At 54.9% G+C, this 9768-nt stretch overlaps 2 protein-coding genes across 2 annotated transcripts in view; both read right to left on the bottom strand.

Moving 5' to 3' along the window:
• Positions 1-7916, bottom strand: part of LOC104980140 (SEC14-like protein 2) — a 20690-nt gene extending 12774 nt beyond the window's left edge. Inside the window, exons 1-5 of the mRNA XM_010828764.1 lie at positions 7841-7916; positions 3011-3054; positions 2616-2675; positions 1890-2078; positions 1-63 (exon numbers count right to left, since the gene is read on the bottom strand). The exon at positions 1-63 is cut by the window's left edge and continues 1 nt beyond it. Coding sequence (XP_010827066.1) covers positions 1-63; positions 1890-2078; positions 2616-2675; positions 3011-3022 — 324 coding nt within the window. The 5' untranslated portion in view covers positions 3023-3054; positions 7841-7916. The remainder of the gene's footprint in view (positions 64-1889; positions 2079-2615; positions 2676-3010; positions 3055-7840) is intronic.
• LOC104980232 overlaps positions 5133-9768 on the bottom strand; it is a 10621-nt gene continuing 5985 nt past the window's right edge. Inside the window, exons 4-7 of the mRNA XM_010828871.1 lie at positions 8443-8491; positions 7841-7916; positions 5550-5563; positions 5133-5195 (exon numbers count right to left, since the gene is read on the bottom strand). Coding sequence (XP_010827173.1) covers positions 5133-5195; positions 5550-5563; positions 7841-7916; positions 8443-8491 — 202 coding nt within the window. The remainder of the gene's footprint in view (positions 5196-5549; positions 5564-7840; positions 7917-8442; positions 8492-9768) is intronic.

Raw genomic sequence — 9768 nt, 5'->3', positions numbered from 1 at the left:
ATGCTTGAGACCCAGGCCCTCGCAGTCATAGATCAGGGTGGTGGCCTCTATCTTCTTCCCCATCTGCAGGGGGACAAGAGCAGAAAGTCACATCACACGGCCCCGCCCCCAGAAACACACACCGAAGGCCACCCCGGTTCAGGGGAAACACTGATTGTGCCTTGTGCCCACACTGCAACCAGATCTGGGCAGGGCCAGACCTAGAGTTTTCCAAATCAGGATAATTACCCCCAGGCCGGAACTGTGGCCTAGACAAGGTCCCTTCCCGTCTAGATCGCCCTGCTGTCATCCAGGAAATGACTGGGTAGACGGAGATGACATCTGAAGCCCCTTCCATTCTGCAGCTTGACCTGGTTCTGCAGCTCCCTTTCCTCTGCACTCCACATGGCCACATAGCTCGCAGGCACGGATGCTCTCCGGCCAACAGGAGCCCTAAAGGGGCATCCCCATCTAACGCTCCTCTCGATGCCTCGGCACACACTAGGTGCTCAGTGACCATGGAAGACACTGCTGAAATGTCCCCAAACCTATCACATCGTTTGACTGCATGTTTACGACGACTGAGGAGGAGGGAAAGAGAGAAGACCGTGGCGGCTCCAGCTTGCTCTTCAGTCTTTTTCCTGTAAGAGAGTCAGCTGTCCTTCTCTCTGTCTGAATTGAGTTAGACAAGCACAGAATCTGAGCTCACTGACACCAGCGGCACCCAAATAATCGTCCAAGGATAGGGTGGTCCCGACAAAGACTCCACTGATGCCCAGGCAGCAGGAGAAAAGCAATGACAACATAGTATATTTTTACTTCACTCAGTTTGAAGGATTGCCTCTTCTTTCAACGGCTGAGTCAAAGATCTCTCGTGATGAATGTCACACTGCACTTGAAAATATGTGGGTTGTTTTCAAATCTTTTTTGATATTGATTTCTAACACAGATTCCACAGTGTTAAGAGACCAGACTCTGTATGATTTCAATACCTTATACCATGAAATTTTTGCACCTTGTTTTATGTCCCTTTGTATGTTCCAGTGTCTCCTGGTTTATAGTCTATGGGAACTTGAATAGAATTCATATCCTGCTGTTGTGTGAAAACTGTACAAATCTTAATTATGTTGAATTGGTTCATAGTGCTTTTTCGTCTACTGTATCCTTCTACTGGAGAAGGAAATGGCAACCCACTCCAGTATTCTTGCCTGGAGAATCCCGTGGGCAGAGGAGCATGGCAGGCTACAGTCCGTGGGATCGCAAGAGTCGGACATGACTTAGCGACTAAACCATCCATCCATCCATATCCTTCTACTTTTCCATTAGTTTCTGAAGAGTCTGATATTGAAATTCTAACTAAAAATCTTAATTTATCTACTTAAAACAGTAATTGCAATATACAGTGAAACTGTAGTTAACTTTGTTCTGTACTTTCTAAGTCTCCTGTAAATGTATCATCATACTTCCATAAATTAAAAAATGACAAAGAAAGAAAAATAAATCAAAGGACTGTCTCTTTTTTTTTTCCTGACTGCACCATGCTGAACTTCCCCAACCAGGGATTGAACCCCCACCCCCTGAAGTGGAAACAGGGAGTCTTAACCACTGGACTGCCAGGCAAGTCCTGAAGTTCTACCCCTTGTTCTGAGACGACACCCTCCCTATAGTTTGGGGCTTAATTATGGCAATAATAGCTGGTAAGTGTTTCCTCAGTCCTTACTTGGAAAAAAAAAAAATGAAATCTGGAAACACAGGTCAGTCCCTAAAACTCTGTAATTTCACTGGTCAATGAAATCCACACATCAGGGCCTGAGCCCTGAGGCTGCACTTCAAGCCATGTGTGACATCCAGGCTCCGGCGTGACCGACTCCACTGGGCAAACCCCTCTTCGGCCATGCTGGCCCCCTCACCTTCTCGGTCTGGCGGACACATTCCTGCAGCAGCAGCTCACAGTCCCGCATCTTGGTCTTGAACAAGTCCTGCTTGCTGGCCGAGAGGAGCAGACCCTTGGCGTCCAGGGGACCAATGATGTCGTACCAGATGGGGGAGCCTTCCAAGTCGTAACCGCACATGCCCCCTGACAGGTACTGCTGCACCACCTGGGCCAAGACAGAGGGGCGCCTGGTCAGCAGACCCAGGGCAGCCACCCCTTCCCCATGTCCAGGGCCTTCCTCTGGGTTTATCCTCCCCTGGGTGCCAAGGATACTCATTCAGTGACTCGGCATCGTCAGACCTTTCCTCTGAAGGCCCCAGGCCCACAGTTCCAGGACTCTGGCCCTGACAGCCCTCACATGGGGTACCGTACTGTCCTACAGCAGTCCCTCGGGCGTGTCTGACTCTTTGTGACCCTATGGACTGTAGCCCACCGGGTTCCTGTGTCCATGGCATTCTCCATGCAAGAATACTGGAGTGGGTTGCCATTTCCTCCTCCAGGGGATCTTCCCCACTCAGGGACAGAACCTGAGTCTCCTTTGTCACCTGCATTGCAGGCGGATTCTTTACACGCTGAGCCATCGGTCAACTTTCGGCCTTGTCAGACCTTTCGTCTGAGGGTCCCAGTCCTGTGGATGCAGGATACAGGCTATGGCTGTAACCGACCTCCTCACGTGGGGTGGGGCGGCATAATCTGTCCTCACCTCTGGAGGCTGCCAGCTCATGATGTTGTCAATGTCCTTTTGCTTCCGGAACTCCACGTGCTGCAAACACATAATCGGGACTTTAATAAAGTGGGGCAGGGGAGGGGGCTGCCCTTAACAGGCATCTAGCAACGGGTGGCAGCACGGACCACAGGTAAGCCACGAGAAAGCCACTGGCAGGAAGAGAAGGCAGTGCCTGTTTCCAAGGTCTCAGCAGCACAGATTGTAATTCCTGGTTGGCCCAGAACTATGAAAGCTCTGCTTCCCGGGAAGGGACTGAACTTTGTCCCCCAGGATAAGGCAGTACAGGCTGTGATCAGGGTGGGAGGGCTGGACAGAAGTCCGGGCACGGTGTGATTCCGATGGGCAGGAAGAGAAGCAACCAAGGGTCTCACCTTCCGGAGCATGGCCTCGGATTTCTGCAGGTTGAAGTTTCTTGCTGTAACAGGGAAACACGGACAACAATTAGGCCAGTAGCTTGGGCACTGAGGACTAAGAGACTGTCCTGCTCCTGTGCTGGGGTCCTGGGGGCTCTTAGATCACCCTGCGTGCGGAGGTGGGGTGAGGACACTCACTGAGGGTTTGGGGAGCACCTCGACCCCTGGGCTTGCAGGAAGAACAGGTCAAGGCTCAGGGCAGATGGGAGCAGCCCTGCAAGTTCAGGGTCAAAAGAGCTCTCTCCTAGTGGATGCAATCAAGTGAAGGATCTTATCTCCTCTCAGGAAAAGCGAACCCTGGACTCCCTTATCATTTAGCCTTCTCCTTCCAAAAAGCTAATCTCCTGCAGGGTCTAACACTCAGTGCTGAGAACTTGACCTTGGGTTCAAAGATGAACACAGCTGCCTGTAATCTGGGGCAGGACTGGCAGTACATTCCAGTAGGATGGGGGTGGCGGTGATGAGCCTCCACTCATCAAAGGGCCCACGCATACCCCAGGGGGACAGAGGACCCTCCTCCTCCCAGGATTCCCAGAAAGTTTCAGAATCAGAGTTCCCCTGGCTCAACGGTTCAGCGCTGAAGAACTGATGCCTTTGAACTGTGGTGTTGGAGAAGACTCTTGAGAGTCCCTTGGACAGCAAGGAGATCCAACCAGTCCATCCTAAAGGTGATCAGTCCTGAATATTCATTGGAAGGACTGCTGCTGAAGCTGAAACTCCAATGCTTTGGCCATCTGATGAGAAGAACTGACTCACTGGAAAAGACCCTGATGCTGGGAAAGACTGAGAGCAGGAGGAGAAGGAGATGACAGAGGATGAGATGGTTGGATGGCATCATTGACTCAATGGACATGAGCTTGAGCAAGCTCGGGGAGTTGGTGATGGACAGGGAAGCTTGGTGTGCTGCAGTCCATGGGGTCACAAAGAGTTGGACACAACTGAGCGACTGAACTGAACTGAACTGGGTCAACTCTATCTCATGCACAAACCTCGACACGCTGTCCTGCTCACGGTTCAACACAAAGGCTCACCAAGGCCACCTGCTCCCAGACAATCCAGGCAGCTACATGCACTTGCCCCTCACTGTTGTTCTGAGCAGAGACCCTTCTGCAGAGACCCTCAGAGAGGAGGGGGTGCTTCCTCAGCCACGTGACAACCCTTCCAAGAAAATTCTGTGCTGCCACCCTGAGTCCCCGCCTGCCAACATGCTGCCCATCCATGGATCCTTTAACCATCCGGCATAGCTTGGTGTCAAGTCCATCCACTTCTCTTTGGAGGTTTTCCAGTTTCCCAGCGCCTCTCCTAATGTGTGTGAGCCAGAGCACAGGTGTTATCTACCCTTCTCCAATTAAGCCTAAGAACTTTCTCAGCAAGAGGCCAGGTCCTTAACTCAAGTGCAGCTTCCCGTCAACTGAAACCCCCAAATCCTTTTCACCTGGGCTACTGAGAAGCCTCTATCCCACAGGCTGAGAGGCGGTTTTCTGGATCTCTCCCTATCAGATTTCATCTTGTTATGGTCAGCCACATTGCATTTCTTAAAGAGCTTCTGAGATCCACATTGTGGGCAATTTTGCCATGCGGCCTATGAACTGCCCCTCCCAGCTCGATGTCCTCTGTGGGTCACATCGACATTCAGATCTGCTGACAGCCCCGGGACCTGGGCCAGACAGGCTGCCCTCTGGACTGCCACCGGCCCCTTAATCACTGCTCTCTGGGAGCGGCCGGGCACATTCCCTGACTCTGCTGCCCTGAAACACAGTCCACTCTCCTACACCCAAAGGATGCAACAAGAGATATGCCCAAAGCCACGCCCGTCACTTGGGCCAGACTTGCACCTGCAGAAACGAGCAGCCTTGGCTCTGGGGAAGTTCCTTCTCATGGTCCCCTTACAGGTGCCGTCATGGCAGTGGGGGGTGGGCAGCTATCAGAGGAATATGATCTGGGTTTGCATCTCAGCCCTTCCGCCTTCTTCCTGTTTGACCTTGGACAAGATATTGCAGCATCTCTGGCTGAATCACCCAATGAGCTAAAAACACTTGGAAGACACAAGGCACCACGCTGTCATGACGGGGGGATGCAGTCAGACCTGAAAGTGGGGATCCTCCAGGCAAGGGAGGGAACCCCCAACTGTGAAGTCATCTTCCTGGGAAACAGGAGTGGTGGTGAATTGTGAGCCCCTTATCTCAGTGAAGCTCTCTAGTTAACCCTTAGTGGCTCAGGCCCAATATTCAGGGTCTTCAAGGGCCCTCCCCAAGCTGCCACTGCCTCTGGCAGTATGGGCCTGAGGCCTCCCCGGGGCTTCTGCTCCTTGGTCAGGGGGCAGCTCAGGGCACGGCTTAGGGCATGGCCAGAGAGATGGGCCTGGGAGCCGGAGTCCTGGGTTCTTATTTCATCCCTTCCTAGTCCTAGGAAATAAGGAGGCTCAGCCCTGCCATGCCAGGCTCACAGGTTTCCTCCACCTCCTGGTTTTATCTTGCCATCTGACCCTCCTCCTCACCAGCGTGCCCAGAACTGGGGAGGGGAGGGTGGGTGGTCAGAGAGTGATGTGTGAGGGCCCGAGGGCCAGCAGAAAGCTGAGCCCGGGTCAGGGAAGCCCTCTCACACCTAAGGCTAGAGAAAGACATCTGGCTGGCAGGTGCCTTGCAAATGTTTTCTTTAGAATGAAAAGGAGACAGAAAAAAGGTTTCTTTTAAAAAGGGGGGGGGGGGGCAGGGCGGAATTCCCTGGCAGTCCAGTGATTAGGACTCTGAGCTTTCACTGCCAAGGGCTTGGGTTCGATTCCTGGTCAGGGAACTAAGACCCTTGCATGCTGCACAGCACAGCAAAAAAGGAAAAGAAAAATAAGGGGACAAAAAAACCCTAGTTGAAATTTACAGTAGAGTCTGACCAGGCCTGAGCTCCTGCCCAGGAAAATGTGGGGCACGAATGACGTGCAGAGGAGATGCGTCCTGTGTTTGAAGAGGTGGAGCTTGGCCAGGCGGAGAGGCGGGTGGACAGCTGTGGCTGCCCGAGAGGGTGCTGGTCTGAGGACCAGGGGCCCGGGGTTGCTGCCCTGATTCTCTTTCACGTTTGCTGTGTGCCCTCAGGTAAGCGCCCTCCCCTCTCTGAGCCCCAGTTTTCTCATCTGGCAGATGAGGATGACTGCACTCCTCTTCCTGCAAAGAGAGGGACAGGAGCTATCCCAGGGTGGGGGGTTGGGGTGCCCAGGAAACCAGCTGCCGGCTTCTCTTAGATAAAAGAGAGCTGCGATGCTGTTCACCTCAACGGCTCTCTGAAACCACTATCTCCCAGCCTCAAGGTAGCTGGGAGGTGTGTCTGATCCTCACGCAGCTGGCCCTTCAGTAAAGACTGGGCCAGAATATCCTCCCACTCTGGACTGACTCCACCGCCACCCCCCCTCGCTGCCCCCCACCCTCTCTGAGTGGGCGCAGGTAGGAGGGGTTCACAGCTTTTTTCGGGGTGGGGGAAATGGCAAGTGGCACTTTCTGAGGTGCACAGAGCCCCAGGGGGCTCTCCTGATGGCACTTGTCCGGGGCGGGGAGGCCTGCCAGCAGCGTCTCCAGAGTGCCCCAGCTATTCAGTTCCTGGACTAAAACAGAAAATCATGTCTCTCCGCCTGTCCCAAGACTTGTAGGAGACGCACGTGTCTGTGTCTATAAACAACTAATCGGCCGGGACTTAAACTTTAATACTGGGGGCTACAACTCTGTATCCCCACTCTAGTATTCTTGCCCGGAGAATCCCATGGACAAAGGAGCCTGGCGGGCTGCAGTCCGTGGGGTCACAAGAGTCGGACACGACTTAGCAACTAAACCACCACGATTCTGGGTCCTGATTTAATCTCTGCTAAAATAACACAGAGAAATGTTCTCTATTATTTCTATGTCTGGCAATAAAGTTTCTACAAAGGAAGAAAAAGAAAAATATGTCACAAGAATTGAGAGAGAGAGAGTGGCACCTGACTTGAATCACAGAAGAGGAGAAGAAAGAAAAGCTTTCAGGAGTTGCAGCGTGAGGTTGAGCCGGACCCGACACTAGCAGAAACGTGTACATTTCACCAGCACCTGCACAGCGCTGTTACGGCCCACCCTGCAGCAGGCAGGACACCCGATCTCGTCCTGCCCTCCCACACAGGAGCCGAGGACAGAGGTTCACCCCTGACCCAGGTACAGGCCAGGCAGAGCTGGGAGAGATCTCAGGGCTCTGGAACCAGACGCTGGCTTGAGGGGAGTTTTGTAAACCTAGATCGGGCTGAATGCCACCCATGGTATTTCCCCACGCTCTCTACCCCTCCGACATACATGAACCTCTGGCAGCAGGCAGCCTGCCGTTCCCATGGCAGGGGCCAGCCTCTCCCACGGCCAAGACTCTGGTTCCGAACTTAGCTCTGCCTCCAACTTCCCACCAGCGTGGGGCCTTTCTCGGGGTTTCCTCAACCTGCTTCCTCACATCCATCGGCAGAGTGTGTTCATCCAGTGGACGGACAGGGCACAGGGCTGGGAGCCAGCCGACCTGGGCTCCGGTCCTCTGCCTGCAGCTCAACACTGTGCGACCTGGGGCAAGTGACCTCACCTCTCTGAGCCTCAGTGTCATTATCTATCCAATAATATCCAACACTATCCAACAGGAGGGTTGAAATTATCTAATAATCAAGAACCCTTTTGGTTCTAAAGGTTGAATCCTCCAGATTCTGAGAGCGCCAGGGGCAGGGTTCCCAGAGGGTGCCATTTCTGTGACCCAGAGCAAGCGTCTGGCCCAGCCTCCCTCCTGCAGCCCCTCTCCCCTCACCTCGGAGCCAGCGCAGGAGAAAATAGTCGTCTGGATTCGGCAGGGCAGGCAGCACATCCTGGACATTCTCTCGAAACTGCAGCGAGAGGCGGCTAGGTGAGCGGCAGGTCCCACCCTGACCACCCTCTGCCCAGGGCTCTCCATAGAGGCTTTCGCTGGGCTCCTGCTAAGTACGGGGCAACTCTGCAGACACAGGCTAAGCACCTGGGCGGCTCGGGACCCTGTGTGGGTTGTGCTGGTGGGAGCTGGGTAGCAAGAGGAGGTGGGCAGGAAGTATGACACCACCCCGGCCTGGCTGCGGGCACTTACACACTCCTTTGTGGCCGATGGGCAGACATGTCCCTAGATAACTGTCACAGTAGACAACCTGGGGTGTGCCACCGTAAGGGCATCTGTTTACCAAGCATTTCTGGTGTGCCCAGCATTGAACTTGGCACTGATTCACTCTTCACTCAAGAGTCCCTAGAGGTATGACTGCTCCCATTTTACAGACGAAGGAATCAGAGCTCAGAGAGGTTAAGTGACGGCCCCAAGGTCAACAGCTAGAAATCAGCAGAGCTGGTAAGCAAACCCCCCGGTCTGTCCCAGGCCAGTGCAGGCACTCTGTCCACCATGGTCTCCCCCTTTAGTGATGGGATGCTGAGCAACGTGCTGGGGGGCAGAGGGAAGAGTTAGATTCTGACTGGGGCCAGGAAGGGGGTGGTCTCCTATGTCTTCATATAATAATGGCATTTGAGCTTGAAGGACTCCAGAGGCAGCAATCCGGGTGGAGGGAGCAGTTCCAGGCAGAAGCCACAAAGGGGGAAAGGGCAGCGAGCGCCAAACAAGAGCTGGACAGTGACCCCAAGGATGGCCACGCCCACTCTGACCCTGGCCGTGAGCACGCCCCCACGTGCTGTGCTGTCCCCAAGCCTCCTGCTCCCAGTCACTGACCTACAGGGCAGCCACAGAGGGACCAATGAGGACCCACCACCTCTGCCCCTTGCTGGGGTCAGCCAGGGACTGGAACCATCCAAGCCCGCAGACAGCTCCCAGAACCCCAGGAACTCTGGCGTGCCGCCACCCCTTACCAAGGACCCTCCCCAGCCCCCGGTTCCTAGCTTAATCACCACCTAATCCCTTCTCTGCCTGGTTTCCCCTGCAGGTCAGCAGTAATATCTGAAACCTCCCTACCCCCCAGCCTCCTGGGATGGGGAGGCCCCGCCCGGGGACACCTTCATGGGGCTGATGCCACAGCCCCACTATTACTGGCAGGAGGCGTCTGCCAACCCTCCTCCCCCAGTTTCTCAGCAGTGGAAAAGTGCCCAGCTGTGGAGCCTCCAGCCCTTTAGGCTGGACCCAGTCGATTCCAAGAATGGCCACTCTCTCCTCTCCCCAAGGGCAGCTGGTGGGAGAGGATGGGGCTCCGAAACTGCTGTTCCCCTCCTCTGCCCAGGCACCAAGGCAAAGCTAGGCTTACCTCCTTGCCTCCTGAAAAGCATCAGCCGGAGTCCCCAGCCAGGGAGGCTGGGGGTGGGGGGGCGGCTGGGTGGGCAGGACAGGGGAGTTGGGGTTGGGGGTGAGGGGCTGGTCTCAGCTCAAACTAACCCCAACTCAGTCTGGCCCCGGTAGGATCCCAGGCTTTGCACCAGCAGGTGCTCCCCCTCCACCATCTCGTCCAAACTCCTCAATATCTTCCCTCAAGGAGCGAGCAGAGAAGGACCGCTTGTGCCCAAGGTCGCAGACAGCCTGGGGGCCAGAGCAGAAGCCATCCGAGTCTCCCAAGGAGCCCTCGGGAGGAGGCCCCTTCCATGTACCACTCACTGCGCCTCTGCTAGAGGAAAGCCTCCCGGAAATGGGAGGGAACCTGGGGCCCTGCCCCTGCCCCTGCCCCCGGGCCCGGCTGCCAGTGCCTGCGAATCAACGTTGCCTTTGTGCCCACCCCCACC

This window comes from Bison bison, unplaced genomic scaffold (genome assembly GCF_000754665.1).
Source record: "Bison bison bison isolate TAMUID 2011002044 unplaced genomic scaffold, Bison_UMD1.0 scf7180017864495, whole genome shotgun sequence".
Lineage (NCBI taxonomy): Eukaryota > Metazoa > Chordata > Mammalia > Artiodactyla > Bovidae > Bison > Bison bison.
Note: the sequence above shows the minus strand (reverse complement) of the source record. Positions and strands in the feature narration are given on the sequence as shown.